Genomic DNA, 22,329 nt, shown 5'->3' with positions numbered 1-22,329 from the left:
AATTATACCAAGAAATGCTTCTTCAAATGGAATGAACACGTCATAATATGAAAACCACCGTCATTTCATGTAACAAACTCAATGAGGCAATTGTGACGTTTTTTAGCAAATAGTAAACGTCACATTTATATTTTGTGATTATTTGTTTTTTTAATTTTACACAACATCTACATTTTTGGTTTAATCGAACTTATTAATTTAATTTTATAAACGTGTTACTATTTTTGTTAAATCAATGTTATAACTCGGAAGAACAGCTTCCACGTGATCGATTGCTGGTTTTTACAAAAACATCCTTTTCTAAAAATAACTAATAGAGCATGCGTTTCCATTCAAACAAGGAAATTAAAAGACATAATATTAATGACTGACAATGAAGTATCCTCTAGTGAAGATTCCTTATAAGAGGGATAAACAAGGAAAATATAGCTAGAAATGGATTTTGAACCGCATGATGAAACGTCTGGCGCAAAAAGGGGTAATATTTAAGTCTGTATTCGTTGTTGCTTTCCCATATAGATTTAGCGTATCATTTTATTCAGAACTGAAAGTTGTTTTCAGATGACGAACATACAGAAGAATATCGGATCGTTCTTTTGGGGAAAACGGGATCTGGGAAAAGTTCTACGGGAAACACTCTTTGTGGAAGAGAGGTGTTTGGTTCTCATGTTTCGGAGTCTTCTGTTACCAAAACCTGTCAGTTCGTCGAAACGTGTCAGTTTGGCCGTCACTTGAGTATTGTGGACACCCCTGGCTCCTTTGATACGTCGACATCCAATGACGTCATCATGACAGAAGTGACGCGTTGTTTGGCCCTCTCTGCTCCGGGTCCTCACGTATTTATCTATGTCTTTAACGCACTCTCGAGATTCACTGCCGAGGAAGAAGATTCGATCAAGCAGTTTGTCGAGCATTTCGGGGAGCGGGTATTTGATTACATGATAGTGGTGTTCACACGATACGATGATCTGAAACGCCACACCACGCCATCGAAGTACCTCTCGAACGTGTCGCCAAATTTTCGAACGTTTTTAAACAAGTGCCGATGGAGAGTGTGTTGGATTGATAACACTGCAGATGGCTTGAACTCGTCAAAACAAGTCGAAACTTTGCTTTTTGAAGTGGGAAAGATTATTGAGCAAAACGGAAACATTAGTTTCTATTCGAACACCTTATACACAGAGGCTGAAAAAATAATGAAGACGAGAGAAGAAGAAATAAAAAATGATCAAAGAAAGAATGAGAATGAACTAAGCGTTTTAAGAATCCGAGAGGAACATCTGGAAAAAGAACTTAAATCTAAAACTTGGCGATTGAAGGATATTGAAAGACGTCTTCGGGAACTCGAAACAACGTCAAGGAAAAGCGTAGAGGTTCAACGCACATCTACGCGTTCATCCAAATCTAATTTTTCTACAGCTGCCTTACAAAAAGAGCAGGAAATAAGCTATCTTAACAAAGAGGTTGAAAAAATAAAATCATCCGACCTACGTTTGATTGAAAAACAGCGAGAGGAAATAGCTAAACTGAAAGAGCGATTGACAAGAAGACATGTTAAAGGAAATCCAAGATCAATGGCGCGAAAAGAGGTTTCAAGGAGGAACAGCTGTCTGAGTTCCAAGGTTTCTCGGGGAATTCTTGCTCTAGGTAAACATTTGCTAACAGGAATTATTGGGTTGCTGTTGCTGTAATTTCCGTAGCATCTCCAGCCTTGGGTGTTAGAATGTACGAAATGCCTTGACATTTGATATTGTTTATAACTTTTGTTTTTAATTAAAGATTTGCAAATCTTCATTAATTGTATAAATTTTTTCATTTGCTTTTCGGACTTACTGAATCAGTCGAACACGATCCATGATCAAAGAGTAATTCGATCAGCACTTATATAGATATTACACATTTCAAGACTCTCCTATCTTTGCTAGGCACGGGTGCTCCTCACGAACCCTTGACATATCGCGCCATAAAAAGTTGGTATTATTTTTTCTTCACGTGATCTCCCAGCATTTATAAATCAGCCAAATGATGAAAGATGGCGTTTTTTAACCACTGGTGCAAAATGGTAATCTCTATAGCCATTGATATCAACAAGTTGAAAAAAGAAACTCCCTTCCTTTCCTGGGTCTAGAAACCTCCAGGTGGCAATTCAAAACATTTTAATGGTGTACATCGAAATCATTCGAAGGATGTAAGACCGGTAAATTTCTAATATATGAGTGCATGCCTCTGTTGATATATACTCAATCAGGTGTACTAAGTCTTGCTAACTGAACCATTGCATGCTACATGTATCATGAAGGCTCAAACAGAAAGACTAGAAAAATTAGGGTTTTGAGCTATGCGTGTTAGAGACACTCGTATTTAAACAGTACGAATTAACAGTCGATTAAATCAAATATGTTTTGCATTTATTGGATTGGTCGGATAGTTTAAGTAAACCACAATCACAATCCAGGAAAAAATTCCCAACTTTTGATTAGTCAACCACATGTCGTTGGCCACAGTATTGCATTTTCATTCCATAGCTTTTGAAAATTGCTACCAATACTTAAGTGTCTTATATTAATGAAATGGACATGACCTCCTTTCTCCACAAACTGAATGCAGTAAATATTCCAGCAATATATACCCATCAAATAATCATTCAAACCCCAGATTCTCCCAAATTCATGCGAAACTATGCCACCTCAAAAACCTTGGCTATCGATGGTGAGACCGTAGCAAGATAAGTTAATAAAGATGTAAATTATAATATATATCATTTTAACTTATTAGATTTGAAAGAATTATATCGCGTTTGTGTATATTGGGTTTATTTTTTTTTTAAATGGCAGGCTGCAATTTCGAAAAATATTTGGAACGAAGAAATTAAATTTAAATTTTTCGACCAGTTTCTTGGCAATCTTATTACATGTATAGGTTTCATAACTGCGAGATAAGTAACTAATTATCTCATAATCAAGCTTCTTGTGGTTATTGTTTTCATTCAAGAGGCATGGGGGGTTAATCGCAATGCACGTTCTTCGAAAATCAGAACAAAACTGTTTGGAACTTAAAAGTTAAGAAAACTGGTTGCCCATTAGCACTTGTAATAGCAGTTATTCTCCAATATTGTTGCATGTTTGAAAGATACTTACACAAATAACAAGAAATAAAATGTCCATAACAATTAATTTGAACGTAAACAATTGACATTCTCAGTACAATTTTGACCTATGACCTACTACCTCCACTTACAGGCAATCTCTGAAATGCAACTAATCGTTAGAGTACTATCGTCACGCATGGAAAACTATGTACAATACGTGAATTAAAAGCAGGTTTTTCTTTTATTTTAGCCTATATTCGTTTACCTCGCATGATGAATCACTCAAATAAAGAAGAAATCGCTTCCGAAATGTTTGTGTGTGTTAACATGTGTTGAGAAATCACGAATAATTCACATTTGATGCACATGTTGATACATATGTTTGATCTCAACATATGTGAAGCATATGTGGCACATTTTGCTGTGAATATGGTACATATTGAGTGGATGCTGTTCTTAGCTGTAGCTTTAGAGTAGAATGTTCTTCAAATTAATATGTATCTACTTCACAGGAAACAAGTCCAACTATATAAGGAAAATCTACACTACATAATTATAACTTGGAGGAAGACCTTATCCGTCTTTCAAAGGGGCATGGTCACGATTTTGGTTAAAATTATTTTTAAGAATTTAATAATAGGCAACAAATTTTTTATTGTTTTTCGTTGAGTTATAAGCGAGTTACAGAGCTTACAATACTTTGGTATCTAAACAAAGCGTTTGTTTACATTTTGAATTTTTCATGAGGTGAAAATTCCAGTTCAAGACCTAAATGAATGTGTTTAACATTAGGAACTGTTTTATATATGCTTAAGATAAAAAAAAAATAGACAAATCGGCCCGACAAAGATTTTTACTGGTATATTGAGCTTATGTTAAAAAAAAAACCAGGGCACTTTGTCTTCATGACAAAAATTGTGGGATCTGTATTTTCTTATAACTCCACGAGTTACTCTCAAATTTCATTTGATCATTAGAAGTGCATCCATAAAGCATTGTAATTAATATAAAAACAGAAAATTAAAATTTGACCAAGATCGTGACTATGCGCCTTTATATATCTATAGTGTACTATTCCCTGGAGAATCGATTCATCAATCGCTAAGTACTTATCGGCGAGTTTTTATCCGTGTTCTGCCGAAAACTTCCAGGACCGTCTTGAATATAAAATAAATCTTAACACTTCTGAAAAACTGTCCAACTGTCAATGTTGTCCTTTTGATAGATTAGTTTGCTTTCTACAATATTCAACTCTTTAACGTATAAATGCAAACCCTTGACAAATACTTTTGACGTTAATATTGTATTCTTTCTTGTATGTATAAATAGGGGACAATTTTAAATCTTCTTAAACAGAGTGCATACAAAACATTTTTATTATGTATGAGAGCTATATATTAATCATTATATTATTCCTTGTTGAATATTTGCCAAAAACAGACATTTTAAACGAGCATGGCAACGATTTAAGCTGAAAACTGTCAAATTCTTTTTTTTTCATTTTGATTGCTTTTTAAAATAATTTTTAAAATAACAAAGCTATTTTAAGGTTTTTCTACCAAGATGAACATATTTATTCAGTTTCTAGAAAAAGTAACATCTCAATTTGTTTCTTTTTTCGAAACATTTTTAACACCATCTTTATATTGCATCAAGAGTCTTTCTTACATATACTAGAAAAACAAAGTTCAATTCAAGGTTTAAAAGGCTATTTATCCATTGAAACAGAAAAGAGAGAATTTGAACATTTTAGCTCAGATATCTAGAATTTATAAAATTGCAATTAATATGAACATTGAAGTTTTAGACGGCATAATGAAACATACGGAAATAAATAACTTTAAATCCGCGACTGCTCTCGACGAATACTAGAATATAGACCAGCGCAACACAATCTGTAAGGTCAATTGGTTCATATAAATATATATACTATTGTACCTATCTGTTATATGGCTATATATTTTAGCATATGCGCTCCATTTGAAACTTTAAAGCAATTAGATTTACAATGTAAATATTATTAATTTGTTATTAGCATGGTCATATGTAAACTTTACACAGGTTTTATCAACTAGGCAGAGATGTTGTAAAATAGCTTACCCACTGCAATAAATAACGCTAACACAAAATATATGCACATAAAAAATCTCCCTGGTGTATTTTTGTATTCTTTTCTATTCTTTTCCTGTTTGAATATGTATATATAGACGATTTGTAATGATGTTTAATCTGTAATCATGTATATGTTCCTCTTGTACCAAAATATTTGATTTGAGGGAATAAACTTAACTTGACTTGTATCCTGTTTTCTGTATATTTTATAAGTATGTGATATATTTAGATTAACAAATGATGTCATTTACCTTAGATTATAGTTTATACTGTTTTAGATTCTTATTAACAACCATCCTGTTGGGGTTCGCGCAAATGGTACTGTCTAATATTTTTGTTTATATTGTAAGTACGAGTATTCATCCCTCTGATAACAACATAACAAAATATAGATAGTGTAGAGAAAAACACAACTTCATTGTTATATTCTTTATTAGTTTAAAATATTTTATCGAATAAATTTAATAAAGATTAGGAAACAGACAAAGCCCATATATATATATATATATATATATATATATATATATATATATATATATATATATATATATATATATATATATATATATATACTCTCTAGTTGTATAATTAGGTTATGTAACAAATAATATGCACATAAAAACATTTCAATGTATGTAGTTACATATCAAAATAATAATAGTATTTTTGTAAATTGCATATATTTTTCAGGGATATAACTGATGTGCTATCAAAAACAAACCAGGCACAGGAATTGAAAAATATATAATTAAATATATATTATATGTATATATATATATATATATATATATATATATATATATATATATATATATATATATATATATATATATATATATATATACAGAGTTACAATCTTTCTATTTATATGAAGAAATTATACACATCAAAATATGAAATATTGGTATTTTGCAGCTCGTTTTTGCCTGTAATAGTAAGACAACCAAAATATGTTAATATGTCACGTACATGTATTATCATATAAACAAATGACGTTATATCAATATCAAAACATATATTCATTTAATTAAACTAGATAAATAAAATTACCGAATACATAGCCGATGATAGATTTACAATGTAAATATTATTAACATTAATTCTTATTATTATATGATATTATGTAACATGTAATTGCAGTTTTTTTTTAGAATAATAATAAAAATACAACACAACGTGGAAAAGTCCAATGCCACCTTAAGTATTTTGGCATAAAATAAAGATAAATAGACACAGAGTAAAACACATTGACTAGATTTCCAACATCATTGACTGCTTTAAAGTAGAATGTTCTCCAGATTCTAAATACGTATCTTCCTCAAAGGAAATAACTCTAAGATTATACGGAAAATCACCACAGTGACTACAGTATCCATAACTTGGAGAAAGACCAAATCTGTCTTTTAATTATCTATAGTGTGATTCACTCGAAAGTCAATTCTCCAATCGCTTGTACCCATCTGCAAGTTTTTCTTTGCTCTGTCAAAAAACTTCTTGAAAACTACATCTTGAATATAAACAAATCTTAATAATCCTGGAAATCTGCTTAATTGGTAATGGTGTCATTTTAAAAGACATGTTTGTTTTTTACACCATTCATCTCTTTAACATATACATGTAATTTCGAACCCTTGAAGAAGACTGTTGTTGTTACTTTTGTATTTTTTAATGTATGAAAATATAGAAGTGACAATTTTCAAATATGATTAATGATAGAGTGCATACGCTCCTTTTTTTATAAAATATGCTATAAGTCTTGCTTACATATGCTAGTTAAAAAGTTCAATTTGAAATTTGGTTGGCCATTGAAAATACCCAAGGTAATCGTTAAACCATAAAATAGAAAAAGAGAATTCAAAATGTTTTGCTCCGATATAACCACAATTTCAATTATTATGAACATTGTATTTTCAGACGGCATAATGACAGAATACGGAAATGAATACGGAAATGAAATACTCTAAAATACAGTTTATACATATAATTGGCTGCCATCATTAAAATGTTTAAGTTAAACACATTAACTAGACTTTCAAACATTCATTCGAGCCAAAACATTTGTACAATTAAGTAATATTTTTTTACATATGTTGGCATAAAATCAAGATCTGACATATTGTAGATTTACATTACATGCATATATGCATAGAGTCATCTGTTGAACATGTACACACAATTTGGCCCTTTTTAATGAGCAGTATTTATACACACATTGATCGGTACAGTCTATTCTAAAAGTACATGTAAATACAATTTGTTGGAATTCATAAAGCTATATGTGGGCTTTGTTTATTTACATACAGTGCTTAGATTACTGCACTAGTAAGTCTACTAGTATTCTATAACTAAATGTAAATACAATTTATTGGAATTAAAGAATCTATAATTATTTAGGCTTAATTTAATTGAACAAAAATAATAATTTAGTTACATTGATATCACAATATATATTGTTTTTAACAATAAATTTGAATGTTAAACAATCATGACATTCGAAGTACAATTTTGAGATTATGATGGCTGCTTAACAGATTAACAGACAATCTTTGAAAAGCAACTAAAATGAGAAAAGTAATTTGTATCTTGCATAAAATCTACACTAGTTTTAAAGTGATTAATAAAAGCATAAATGTGGACAACTGTACAATACGTGGATTCATTTCTGGTTTTACCATTATTTTTGCCTTTTCCCATTACCACACAAGATGACTCACAAACCTTAAACAAAGATCTCTGCACACAAGGTCAGTGTTGCTAAATATGGTGCACAATTGAGCGGATGCTTTTCTTGGCTGTAGGCATCAAAAGCAGTTCGAGAATAGAATGTTCTCTAGATTCTAAATACGTATCTACTTCACAGGAAATAACTCTAAGATTATACGGAAAACCCACACTAAAGTACTTTAACTCGGAGAAGAACTAATCTGTCTTTTAAATATCTATACTGGAGTGCGATTCCCTTGAAAGTCTTTTCTCCCATTGTCTGTACATATCGGCAAGTTTCTTTCCATGCTCTGTTGAAAACTTCCAAGACCATCTTGAATATTCGGTACCATCCTGGAAAACCGTTTAACGGTCAATGGTGTCTTTCTGAAATTAATTTTGCTTTTTACAATATTCATCTGTTTAACGTGTGATTTTGAACCCTGAAAAATATTGTTGATGTTATTTTTGTATTTGTATATGTATATGTACATATAGAAGTGACAGTTGTTTAAATCTATTTAATGAGTTCATACGTTATATTGTATATACGATTTTTAAAGCAAAGACAATATCATTCATCGTTGAAACAAAAAGCAGATATTACATCATTACAAACGAATATGATCACGATTTAAGCAGAACAATTTTAGATTTTATTTTATCATTTATATTGCTTTTAAAATCTTTAAAAAGCTATTTCAAAGATGTTCTACTACCAAGTTAAAGATAACCATATTTATTAATATTCTAGTAAATGTCAAATCTCATTTTTTAAACATTGTATTTGTATAAAGCAATCTATGTATTGCAGCATCTTGCTTACGTATACATGCTTTAGTATAACAAAGTTCAATTAAACGTTTAAAATACCATAGGTAATCATCTATTAAAACAGACCAAAAAAGTGAATTTGAACATTTAAGCTCAGAAATCCACATTTAAATACATTGCATTTATCATAAACATTGAATTTTTAGACGGCATAATGACAGCATACGGAAAGGAATTAATCTAATTCCGCGAATGATCTTGACGAAAACAAAAATTCAGACCAGCACAATATATGCACATGTAATCTGCAAGGTCAAAATGGATTATATAACTGTATATATTTCCATCTGTTATATGGTCATATAATTGTATATATTCCCATCTGTTATATGGTCATATATTTGACCATATGTTCTCCACTTGAACCTCTCTAGTTGTTACATGTAATGCTGGTATATTCACAATGTAACTATTATTAACTAGGTCAAGGTACTAAATAGTATGTACATTGTAACATTTAGTTGTAGTTGCAGTTTATTAAAATATCATTCATATTTCTAGTGAATATAACACCCAAAACCATTTTTCATTTACATAATTATACAAAGAGAGATAACTTGTACTTGTAACATTTCTAATTTAGTATTTTGGCATAAAAAGGGTAATTAGTAAATATAGATTCTGCTTCTATGTTGATTATATATCAACGTAAATAATTTAGTTTCTGTGGCGATTCCGTTAAAAGAAACCGCATTACTTTATCTAAATGTTTTATGAAAAAATTTCATGACAACCGGAAGTGTGTTGGATTGGGTATGCCGACAGTGTACGCATATATTTACTTTTCTGTTATAACATTATAGCGGTTACATCGGGTATACAAGTATTCTAAATAGGTATGGAGTCACCGCGAACGTCATGTTACCCGGTTCTTATAAATATTAGGATCCAGGTACCATAACCTATAGATTCCGGAATACCGACAAACAAAGCTTGCTAAGTTAACATTTACAGCCACCTGTTTGTCCTTTTGGCTTCAGCACATGCCTCAGTCGCCAGCCGTACTTACTCGTTGAACAGCTCATCCACATGGGGTCTCAAAACATTCCATTTTAAAGTGTGCGTTCATTTTTGACAGACACGTTCATTACCATGTATTTACTACACCAAGTATCATTCTCTATTTCTTACGGAAATTAATTGTAATTCATTAAATGACAGGACTCAAATCTACACGCCACTTTAATTGATTGGTTGAAACCTTTATAGACCTCAGAATCATCACGGGCTGCACGAAATAATCATGATGATGTCAGATTCAAATTCCTAAAGGAGACGATTTAGAGGTTTCTTTTATCTACCGTACTGATATACAATAACAATGATTTAGTTAATTCAACTTATTTTTTACAATTGATAAGATATAAACAATAAAATGCTTTCTTTGATGATTCATGTGGGTTTTGAAGGTAGCGATTATTTCAGAAAAACATTTATATAACCCGAGTTAGCGGGATATGTACCTTTTTCTGCAATGTAGCCACATCTATATCCCGCATGAATCAACAAAGAAAGCATTTTATTGTTTAAGTAACTAAAGTATAGTTATTCATATTTACATTCTATTGTGTTTTTCCATTAAAATCTGTAATCTTTAAATGCCTCTAAATGCAACAACCTAATCACTGCGTATGAATTTACATGTTATTTACATTAGTAATTCCAAAAACAGTGATTTCTATTGTCGGTTAAAGATATAGTTCACACATGCTGTCAAAACACCATGTTTTACAAATATTTAACATAAAGTTGACTTAATTGTTAAAAAATCAAAATTTTAAGAGTTATTTTTCATGGATTCTATTTTCATGCCCATCATCTCAATTCAACAGTCGATGTGTTAACCAGTTGAAACCGGCTTTATAATACAGCTGTTCTTCCTGTTAATAATTTACTCCCGCCGTGATCTGCAATTTGCAACGATTTATTTAGGGTAAAAAAAACTATTTCATCAGTATGTGAATGTAAATGTAAGCATTGAATGATTTATTTTTTGACGTCGTCGGGTCAATAACTGCCGTCAGGTGAGCGGTACAATAAACGATACATTTTTTCATATGATAAAATCTTATACACATCAGCGACGCTTAAAAGTAATTAGTAATATAACAAAACTGAAACCTTTCCCTTTATCTCAGGTGAGCTTTAAGTGATGGCAGATTGTGTTTGGGCGTTTTGACTTTATTGTTAAGCTTCCAAATATATAATAACATGCAACAATACAACGAATTATGTTTAACAAATAATAAAAATCAAGAATCTCTTTACAATGATCAGAACAAAAAACAATAACTTATAGTTGCACTAAAACCTTAAAATCGGTACATATATTTCGCTGGCATTGCACTGTACAAAAATCAGTATTTTCACCAGCACAAATGCGCACTTTAGTGGTGTCCGCCATGATGACCCCCATGGTGGCCACCAAATCCATGGTGACCACCGAAACCATGGTGACCTCCGAAACCATGGTGACCAAAATCGTGGTGACCGAATCCATGATGGCCGCCAAACAAATGTCCGCTATGATGCCCAAACCCGTGGTGACCGTGGTGTCCATCTACTAGAACGACTGTTGGGGGTAGGGGTGCCACCGGCTGTGAGGGTGCGGGCGGTGGCGGTCCGTATGGACCGTACGGCTGGACAGGTGGTGCCTGAGGGTAAGGATTGGTTCCGTACGCTGGAGGAGGAGGGGGTCCGTAGGGATTGGAGCTGTATGGCTGTGGCTGCATGCCGTATGGGGGCGGGGCATTCGGTGGAGGACCCGCTGCCTGGGGGTACGGCTGGTTGGGTGGAGGCGGGTGAACGGTCTGGGGGGTCTGCATTGGTCTAGAGTTGTCCATACCCATTGGCTTAATCTGAATCAGAAAAGATGATGTCAATGAAATATTAATTGTTTTGCCTTAAATTGTGTAAGACGTTATTCATATAACGAATGAGGGAAGGTATTTCAAGTGATTTACACACACCCTGAGCAGTACTAATCATTTCATGTTAATGCACCTGAGATAGAGTTAACTCTGACCGACTTTATTTCTGACCTCAGGGATCTAGGGAGGTAAAATAAAAAAGTTGTATTTTAAACAAAAATATTTAAATTTTTTCTGGCTCTTTAGTTCTCCGTTTTTTTGTTTTGTTTTGTTTGTTTGGTTATTTTTTTTTTTTTGCTTTTGTTTTAAATTTGTTTTTTGGGTTCTTTTAATCTCCTTTTATCATCGTCTCAAGCCACGGTCCGGAGTCCGCAGAGCTCTCTCCAGGTGGTAGAGGATTGTACATATTGGCAGTGATTGGCTTCGATGTCCATTTGTATGCATGCTCGTTACCATTATTGATAAAAATTGATAGAGTCGCAAATCTAAATCTTTTACAGACGGACGGACGACGTCAAAGAGTATCAGAAATTACTTTAGTTAAACACAGGTGAGCTAATAATGAACTGCATTGCATTGTATTGTCTATTCTTATTAATCTGTATCTGAAAACTACTACTAGCATAGTAATTGACGCATGATTCTATAAAAAGAAGATGCAAATTGAAGTTTTCGCATCCTCAGAAACCCACGCTTCCGTTTTCAACGATAAAGTTTTGTAACCGCCCCCCCCCCCCCCCCAAAAAAAAATGGTTGTCTCTCTATCTCTTCTTCATATTGTGCATGAGAAGTACTAGGGCCTATAATTTTTTATCAGATCATCAACATTACATATCCGGCAATTATTTCTTTATCCCAATAGTTTCATATTTCTGGCACTGGCGAATCTTGCAGATACGAGTTAAATGTAATATCGATAGCTCAAAATGTTTGATCCGTTCTCAAAATAATAACAATTTAAAGTAGTAGTAACTTTGTACATGTAGGCAATCACATTGTACATTTACGTTGTTCATGTACTTGTTTAGATAGAGATCTAGAGACTTGTATAGATCTATAATTCTATAATCATTCTATAATCAACAAAACATTGCAATAACTCTCAAATTGACATATATCTGCCCATAGTGAAGGATATACACACATGTTGCAGATTAATAATCTATTAAGGAAGTGTTGACTTTTGTTTACAAAATAAGGCAGGAATTCCGGGAAATATAGGGAGCGCTATGATTCTATTTCTCAACCTTAACTATTCATTTCTCTGTTGTTCAATTTACAATACCAAGAGCACAGGCACGGTCGGTATTACTCAACAAAATAAAAATATACTACACACGTGCAACATGTGCCATTTATGTGTATGTGTGTGTGTGTGTTGGATAAGCGTGGTGATTCCCGTCCTGCTTGGTCAGTCACCCGCCAGTGACCCCGACATACATGCGGACCTGGCCACTGATCCCCGGGGTTTTACCTCTCTGTCGTCTGCAGCGCAAGTTTAGTCTACTGAATAACACAAATCCTATCTCCATGTTTGTTTACTTTCAGTACACATACACACAGTTAGAAAAAATAAAGATGATGAACCTTTCTGCCCTAACTGCTTTGACCGATATTTGTGATAACTGGTATACTTTCTAGAGTCAGTACTTTTTAGCTTGACAACTATTCACCTATTGTACTTACCTCTTGTAAGTGTATTATTTACTGGTTCAGTGAGAGCGATCTGATCTATTCAACGCATGCAGTGAGACCCTCGTATACAAAACATTGATCAGGTGGGATAAAAGTGTGTAGATGAGTTGATCGTCATCAGAAATTGCGTACACAAGGGTGCGGATATTCGATGAATTGATGATGCTGCACTTCTCTTAGCTTACTTGCGAAAATGGGGCATGGTGTAGTGCTAGTGATGGGTGTATTATTATTTAGAACTCCAAATTACTCAAAGTAAGCCATCATTTTGATCTTTTCAGGCACGTAGTATCGGGGAGGGGGGGGGGGGGCATGCCCCCAATTTTTCTCGCACAAAATAAATTTCGTAAAAAATTTACATAGTAAAAATTGAATTATCATGGAGTTGGTCCCGCCACTTTTTTTGGGGTATGTAAAAAAAATTGTAATAAAGAGAAATCGAAGTTATAAGTTATAGATCTACGCCCCCCCCCCCACCCCCACCCACGGATTAGGATTTTGAAGATTTATGGAAACAGTCTTTTCCCTTCTTTTTTTTTTGCTTGTCAAGATTTTTTGGATGAGTCTGGCCCCCCACTTTCAAAATCGATGCTACGTGCCTGCTTTTAAAGTGCATTACTCAAAATGAAATTGTGGCTTATTATGATTAATACGCCGTTTTTCATTGTAAAAACTCTGTCTGAAATGAACTCAACATCTCGCAATGTCATGTGAACTTGCATAAAATTTTAGTTTCAATATGCATGTATGCACTTGCTCTAGATCAAAATATTTAAAAGTTGCATATAGTAGCTATATATAGTACAGAGAATCGCATTTCTAATCTGAATGTATATAATATTTAGCTGTATCTATCTGGGGGTTTTTACTTATCTTAAAATTAATCGTTCTGATTAGATATACATGTATTATGTTATTAATAATTTCTTAGATGAAACCCAAAATAAGAAAGATTCAAAAGCATTTATATTACAATCGTTTTATTTAAAAAATGTAGAATAACGAACAACATATGTATAAAAGAAGTAAAAACATACAAATCTTTAGTACAAAACCGAAAAGACACTATTAGTGGTGTCCACCATGGTGACCACCAAACCCGTGGTGACCACCGAATCCATGGTGTCCGAACCCGAAACCATGGTGACCGAGGTCAATATGGCCGATGCCATGGTGACGGTATCCATGGTGACCATCCACATACACGGTTGTAGGAGGCACCACTACAGTCTGCGGTGGTGGTGGTGGTCCGTACCCATACGGCGCTGCATAGTAAGGTGGGGGTCCATAGCCGGGCTGAGGCGCTGGTGGGGGTACCATCTGTGGTGTTTGGTTGGGCGCCATCTGGCTGGGGGGTGGGGCCGATGGGGATGGGTAGGTACTGGAACCCGATGGGTTTTTCTGCATCTTGGTTTTGAGGGTTGAGGTGGAGAATAGGTTATTTGATTTTTTATTCCGTCTCTGAAACAGATATAATATTTTATTAAAAACCAATGTAATTATACTGCATTCTAGAAAACATTTTCAAAAAACTTTTAAAATTGTAGAATCACGTTATAGATAACTTTGATATATATACTACTTACATCTACTGATGGTTATCAAGACACTATTCTAAAGTTCCTCCACGTATGTGCATATATCTCTTATCTGTTAGGCAAACGGGTTTTTTTTATAATCCAAATAGAGACAATCAAACAATATCATCTATTGCAATCCTTCAAATGTCACAATTTAGTAAATATTTAGTACAGATTTCGCATTATGTATAGGGAGAAATTAATTGCGTACTTCCCATGACGCTTAGTCCCGAGTTTTACCTTTGCACACGCCTGTACATCTAGAACAAACTCAAGAGTCGTGTGTAAACGGAATCATACACTTATAGGTCTGGAAAAAACAGCACGGCTGCATATGTTTTACCTATATTTCTTTCACTATAAATCGTACAACGCAAACAGAGTAACACTGAGCATTATATACTTTGGCCAAGAAAACGAACAAAAAAAGATTATGTAGATTTTTAAACGCTTATTAGAACAATAATTGTGATCTAAAATTTTCATGTCGCGGGAATTTTTATTGTGAAATTGTAACTGACTACTGAAATTACTTAAAAGATAATGATTAATGGCAATTCATTCATTTATGATAGTGACCTCTGTATCGTTTAAAAAATAAGTATGCGGGAAAAGATATTGAGAGACCTAGTTTGAGGCAGAATTACACAGTCCATATTGTTTACACATTTTGTTTTTGCTGTTAATCATGTTGTATCTGCCAGATCTGTTGTGTTATTCAGTGGGAAAGTTTGTTTTTAATGATTATATACGATTGGTCACAACATACAATACTTTACTATCATACTAGTACATGTAATACATATATGAGGATAGGACTCAACTCTAAACAAACACAGAATCACTTCCTCCTTACCAGAGTGTTGACAATCAAGAACAATGCGTCTCTGTGGTCTTGGTCCATTGTATTTAGTACACACACAGTTATACAGGATAAACTGCATGAAATCAATCAAATTTATACGTTGTTGGAAACATAATTCAATTATTTTCACAGTACAAGAAGTCCAAGACATAATGATATAAACATATCTACACAGATATAAGCAGTCTTGATGAGCAAAGCTGGATCACTATGCTTGTGGAAAACAGAAAATAGTTATGAAAATACAAAGTTTGGTTTTTTTAAATATCTGTTAGAGTAGGTATTCGACAATTGCTCCATAGTATATAAAGATAAAGGACATATGCACTTAACCCTTAGCAAGGTCCGATAACCCGTACATCCGGGAACAATTTATTCCTCAGAATATTAAGCTTCTAACAAGTGTTTTCATGTTTTATAATTCTATAAACTGTCATTGACTATATTGGTCTAGATCACATTTTATACAATCCGTCGTTTGTAACTCAAATATAATCTTTTCGAACATTTTTGATTTCCTAATGCGACAACTTTCAAAGAAGAAACCATGCCGCCCCGTGCACCCTGACCTGTGACCGGCCCATATATCACGAATAAAGCAATTTTCTTTTGATTATTTTGATTATCTAGATCTACTATGAAGAATGAAACATATTCTTAAGCATTTATTTATTTATTATTTTGAACTATATACATGTACATGAAACGCTTTGAAATTTATTAAACTAGCACAACTTTAAGGGAGTCGAACAAAACGTCAATGACAGTTAAACCATTGAAATCATTCATTTATTTTGACTCAAGTAATTAACTCATAAGCACTCCGGTAGTTAAAACCCTGGCAAATGGTACCAGACCAGGTTACGAAAGTCAAAGGTTTGCAGGAGTGACTATTGTTTTGCCAAAACTGAAGAATTTCTAGAAGACGTGTGTGGTTGGAATACAGTGGGGTTTCAAACAAACACACTCCAAAACCTCGAATAAAAAACAAATAATCAGAATTTCTGAAAAATTGTTTTGCAATTCATAGAGTGTAAGGTCAATCTATTCTTGACTTTTGAATATTGCGAAGAAAGGATATGTGCATCGGTTATAAAACATTCTGTTTTAGTTTTAGTGTACTGAAATTGCATCCCGATGAAAGATAAAAAGTCCCATCAACAACTTCAAAATTGCCAAAATTATTAATGATATATTCGGGCGGTAATTTCAGCTGCCACAGGCATCTGCCGGACATTGTGCACCACGTGTTGATGACGTAAATTAATGGTGTCTCCCGTGGTGACCCCCATAATGTCCTCCATGGTGCCCTCCGTGATGTTCTCCGATGATCGGTGGATAACTCATGTGATGCCTCGGGAACAAATGTCGGCACATCGCGGCGAAACAGCAGCCAATCAGAAGCACTCCGAGGACCGAGCCAATCACAATTCCTGCGATTATTCCTGCGGACCTGATTCGTAAAAAAGTAAAAATGTATATACCGTACTTGTGTCTTACTAAATATAATGTCATAATGATTGTGCTTCATTTTTATGTAGACTCACAAAAGCTACTTGATAAAAACAAAAGATTATAAACACTTACATTGACATATTAAAACAAACCAGTTAGCTGGAAACCACTTCAAAATGAATGCGGTCTGAAACAGAGAGGGGAAGTTAATTTTTCTGAGAAGTTGCGTTTGTGTGTACTTAGCTAAATGCTTTTCGGTGAATATTTATATTATTTGACTTATTGATATATCTTTATTTAGAACCGGTTTTCTATCAATCTGTACTATGTACAGTTAGTTTTAGAATAACTGTCTCAATGAATAAAGCTGCATTTACAAGAAGTAAGAAAAAACTCGTATGCTTAGGTTAAAAAATATACTCACAGGCAAAATTCACTTTAAGCAAATTGCTCCATATTACAACCTTTCTTTTTGAAAACCCAAGTGAAATGACAAACCGGAAGTAATAATTTTCTCGATCTTCTTAAACTTCTTCAGTGAAATTTTTCAATTCATCAGTCATCACATAAATACACACATAAACGGTGGTCACAGAAGCCTCTGTAACACGTGTAGATCACGGGGCACACCAGTAGATGTCAGCACGTGCATCTGCTGCATGGACGTGCGCAGAAAATCCGCCCGGTTGGTCTCTGTACAATAACTAAATGGCAGGCTACAAGTAAATAATGCCTCGATTGTCCATCATTAGAAAGAAATTTACGGTCAGTAATTCGCCTTTAATTTCGATAATTTCACCTAATATTTCTCGATCGGTATATATTTATCTGCTCTGACTTTATATGGAACGTTAACGCTTTTGTTCATACTAGTAAATGTATACTAGAAATTGAATTTGAAATCCGTAGCATGGAAAAAACAATAATTATTGCGTTCGTTATAGCTACACGTGCATGTAGAGGTCCATGACCAAAGTTGAGTTCCTTTATGTGGGCATAAAATAAACCTAATAATTGTGGTAATGTTAAAAGCAATTCATAATTTAAGCGAAATATTCTGATATATTTGCAAAAAGTGAAAGAATCGTTATGATAATTCTTCTTGGATATTATAGAAATACATGCATTTGACAATTTTTTTTAAAATATAGTACGTTTTCTGTTGTGGTTCATGTGCGTATGAAGGTAGGGAGCATTTCAGAAAAAAAAAAAAAATACATAACCCTCGTTAGCGTAAGAGTTAATTAACGTAGGTAAATTGTTGGTAGTGTTAATCTGATTAGTAAATTGCATAGAAGGAACAGCCAATTCTTCTATATATGCAAAGATACTACGACTATTTGGAACACTGTCATCGGTCGATCCGTACAGTCAATGTAACTAAGGCTTCGGTTGGTAACGAAGTAATCATAGTCAACATCAAAATTAAAAGACATCAATGACCACTTAACAATGTAACCGTATTATCCCCGGATGTTTCCTGTGTTTTATCAATACTATCCCGAATGTTATGTATCCTCTTCCTGTGTTTGATCAATACTAGCCACGATTGGTTAAATCTTTTATTCATGAATGATTCATATACATATATTATGTTTTCAACTATGTAGTGACAAGCTTATTCAAATACCTGTAATAAAGTATTGATAAAACACAGGAAACATTCGGGAAGAGTATTGATCAAACATAGGAAACATTCGTGGCCAGTGTTGAACAAACATAGGAAACATTCGGGGATATTATTGATCAAACATAGGAAACATTCGGGGATAGTATTAATCAAACATATGAAACATTCGGGGATAGTATTGACCAAACATAGGAAACATTCGGGGATAGTATTGATCAAACATACAAGTAGGAAGGGGATACATATTATAACATTCGTGGCTAGTATTGATAAAACATAGTAAGAGGATTCATATAACATTCGGGGATAGTGTTGATAAAACACAGGAAACATTTTGGGATAGTATTGATCAAACATACAAGTAGGAAGAGGATACATATAACATTCGGGGATAGTATTGATAAAACACAGGAAACATTCGGGAATAATATTGATTAAACACAGGAAACATTCGGGGATAGTATTGATCAAACATAGGAAGAGGGTACATATAGCATTTGTGCATAGTGCATTATGTATAGTGCTAGTTTTAGGACATGGTATGATTTATGGACTATCGACGATATCACATCCAAAATATTGTAGATGGTAGAGAAAGACATGTTATGATATTATAGAATATCAAATTGAATGTATTTGTAATCATAGAGGGTGTATAAAACATTAAAGGATAGCTATTAAAGCATCAGTTGATTGTGTATCGAATATGTAATTGAGCATAGTAGATCAAACATTGTTGGATATATCTCAAACATCTGTAGATCTACAATGTCAGTAGTGGATAACAGATAAACGTATTTATGAGTAGTATGAAGCAAATTCACAAGTTTCATGCGGCAAATCGCTAGTATTCTTAAATATGTCTCATAATCGCTTCTCTCAACCATGTACTTCTTGGAAATATTTCACACACTGCAATTTCAAATTATACTTAAATAACATTGTTTCCTTTTCTACAATCCATCTGTTTAAAATGTCTGATTTTGTAAATGTTTATTTTCTTATGAGGGCAAAGAGCGACAACAACAACCCACTTCATTTGTAATAGTGTGATCTCCGTGAGGATGTTATGGTGGACTGGTCTCATTAAGGTGGAATAACATTATGATTTCATCACAAAATGGTTGACCTCTGATCGAAACACCATTTTGTTTTATTAAAAGGATTTTATCGACAGTTAAACTTTCTCCATAACCGAGTGGGTAAAGTGTCGGACTTGTGATCCGTACATCACGAGTTCGAATCCCGCATGGGTTTTTGTTGTTACTTACTGAATTGAATTTTTTAGATATTCAATTTTTTCCCAAACTGCAAATGTTTTGCTTAATTGACATATGTACAGTTTCTTTCACAATCAAATAATTTACAGTTAATTTGACTTTTTCCAGGTGTGTTATTCCACCTTAAGAGGGTCGGGTGGTCGTGACTATTTTTATACTATTTTAATAATAAAAAAATGGAATAGTTTACGTTTACTTATCAGAAATAATTCCTCCCTTACAGGTTTCAAAAGCGGTATTCAATTAAACCAAATTAAACCTCCGTCCTATTTTTGCTTCGGCAAGAGACGACTTAACATCATACACACAAAACTTAGACATAACTGTATCTTAAACTTCGACCTTTTCAGAAAAAATATTATTGAAAGCCCTAATTGCCAATGTGGATTATCAGAAGATTCTCATCATTTGTTTTTTGGTTGTAAAATTTATACCAATGCACGAAATGAATTGTTTTCAAACCTTTTGAACTTTAATCAAATTAACATTATATAAATAGTGCCTGTTTGGGAGGGTAACAGTTGAAATTGACACCACGAGAAAACCATTGTCAACCTCCGCTTCGCTTCGGTTGACAATGGTTTTCTCGTGGTGTCAATTTCCCCTCCGCTTCGCTTCGGTTGACAATGGTTTTCTCGTGGTGTCAATTTCAACTGTTATCCTCCCAAACAGGCACTATTTATTTTATTATACTGAATGTCTTAATTTTTAAGAAAACTTTACGCGTACTGCTTTTATATGCATGGGAATAACGTGATTTCTACAGCGAACCGTACGCGCATAATTTTCGCGCATGTAACAATTTGTAATGTTACTGAATATCTTATCTTTCAAGACAATTTTACTGCTTTTATATAGAAATGAAGTGAATTCTACGGCGAACCGCACGCGGATAATTTACGCGCATATAGCAATTCGTTGTGTTACCCTTTGCCAAGTGTGTTGCTAACGCTGAGGGTAATAGAACGGATTACCAACTGCGTCTAAACCAATCAGATTTCAGTATTTAACATGAAAGTATAATAATATTAATTGTCATTTACTTTTGTGGGAAGATGAATCTCTGAGTGTCAATTTAAACCAGCATATTTTTTTTTAGCTGTTCAAAGATTTATAAGAGATTGTGGCAGATTCTCGTAATTTCAATTTTACTGCCTAGACCAAATTCAACAGAACTGTTTTTACATGTACTTTTGTTCAATAACTTAACTATTTTTAAATTGGTAATATCCATTTCTATGTAATTTCCATTCTAAACTACTATACAGTTGTAAATTGTTATACTTGGTAAGAACCTCGTAAGTTGTAAGAACTTGTGTTGGAACCATTTGTATATGTTTATGCAATAAAATATGTTCAAACCATACTATTTTATTCTCCTTTAGAAGGACAATTTTGTATAAAGGTATAAGATTTCAAATTTTGGTGCTATGATATAAGGAGTTTTTTCCTTACTATACAGTAGTCTCAAAAGAATTATACTGCATGTAGTATCTAAAGTTCTAAAGTGCGTAGATTTGATTGGTGATAGTTTGATCAACATGTAGAAACTGAGAAATTTAAGGTGAAAATGAATATTATGTGTACTATTATACAAAAAATAGAAGAATAAGGAAATAATAGCAATTCGAGTTAGAGTGCATGAGTTAAAAATGAGGCGCAGAGATACGTAATGTCCTTTTTTGATATTCTGTCAACATCCGTACAACTTTTAAAATTCATTTAATGTATAGTATTTTCTTTGGAATTTTAAAAATCAACACTTTCAAACATGCTTAAAAAATATTGATATTAATTTTTAAAATATGTATTTCTTGTTTTTTGTGAATTGTATATTCTCTAAATGAACAATGGGTACATGCGCTGTTTCTAACCTTTAATTATCGTTTCTTTGTTTCCATAAACGAGGAAGTATGTTAATGATGATTCATAAACGCATTTATTTTCATCAAAAGTAGGGGGTGAAAATGTCCGCAATGTTTACCAATTCTATGACAACTAATATTGTTTAGTTTGTTAAGAAATCTACAATTCTTCACTTCCTCCTCTCGCTGGGATCTTAGACACTTGTGCCTTTATTAAAATGTTACTCTCGTAGTATATAAATTCCATATACTAACATCATAACATACGAGTTAATATGCATATTGATACACTGGTAAAATCATTCTCTTGTAAAGTACTGTATCCTTGTTCGTGTATAATCTAACTGGTGCG

General features: G+C 33.3%; 2 protein-coding genes and 2 long non-coding RNA genes across 4 annotated transcripts; 1 reads left to right on the top strand and 3 right to left on the bottom strand.

The window, feature by feature from the left end:
- Nucleotides 1-321: 321 nt before the first annotated feature.
- LOC105346482 (GTPase IMAP family member 7) lies at nucleotides 322-1,794 on the top strand. Its single transcript, XM_011455053.4, has 2 exons — nucleotides 322-478; nucleotides 562-1,794. The coding sequence occupies exons 1-2, from the start codon at nucleotides 436-438 to the stop codon at nucleotides 1,689-1,691; spliced, it is 1,173 nt and encodes a 390-aa protein (XP_011453355.3). The 5' UTR covers nucleotides 322-435; the 3' UTR covers nucleotides 1,692-1,794.
- A 9,103-nt stretch (nucleotides 1,795-10,897) lies between these two features.
- LOC105346481 (TM2 domain-containing protein DDB_G0277895) lies at nucleotides 10,898-13,432 on the bottom strand. Its single transcript, XM_066081010.1, has 2 exons — nucleotides 13,294-13,432; nucleotides 10,898-11,595 (listed from the first exon to the last, which is right to left on the bottom strand). Exon 2 carries the CDS (start codon nucleotides 11,584-11,586, stop codon nucleotides 11,125-11,127), a length of 462 nt encoding a protein of 153 aa, XP_065937082.1. The 5' UTR covers nucleotides 11,587-11,595; nucleotides 13,294-13,432; the 3' UTR covers nucleotides 10,898-11,124.
- Nucleotides 13,433-14,265: 833 nt separating this feature from the next.
- On the bottom strand, nucleotides 14,266-15,052 carry LOC105335853 (uncharacterized). Its single transcript, XR_010712693.1, has 2 exons — nucleotides 14,889-15,052; nucleotides 14,266-14,763 (listed from the first exon to the last, which is right to left on the bottom strand). It is a non-coding gene; the product is annotated as an uncharacterized lncRNA (long non-coding RNA).
- A 1,695-nt stretch (nucleotides 15,053-16,747) lies between these two features.
- LOC136274382 (uncharacterized) lies at nucleotides 16,748-17,875 on the bottom strand. Its single transcript, XR_010712692.1, has 3 exons — nucleotides 17,627-17,875; nucleotides 17,335-17,389; nucleotides 16,748-17,200 (listed from the first exon to the last, which is right to left on the bottom strand). It is a non-coding gene; the product is annotated as an uncharacterized lncRNA (long non-coding RNA).
- Between the last annotated feature and the right edge of the window lie 4,454 nt (nucleotides 17,876-22,329).

The sequence above is a fragment of the Magallana gigas genome, chromosome 4 (assembly GCF_963853765.1).
Source record: "Magallana gigas chromosome 4, xbMagGiga1.1, whole genome shotgun sequence".
Lineage (NCBI taxonomy): Eukaryota > Metazoa > Mollusca > Bivalvia > Ostreida > Ostreidae > Magallana > Magallana gigas.
Note: the sequence above shows the minus strand (reverse complement) of the source record. Positions and strands in the feature narration are given on the sequence as shown.

Coding starts and splice junctions, on each gene's coding strand:
- LOC105346482 (XM_011455053.4), top strand. CDS start 436: ATGGATTTTGAACCGCATGATGAAACGTCTGGCGCAAAAAGGG. Junction 479..561: donor AACGTCTGGCGCAAAAAGGG/GTAATATTTAAG, acceptor AGTTGTTTTCAG/ATGACGAACATACAGAAGAA.
- LOC105346481 (XM_066081010.1), bottom strand. CDS start 11,586: ATGGGTATGGACAACTCTAGACCAATGCAGACCCCCCAGACCGTTCAC.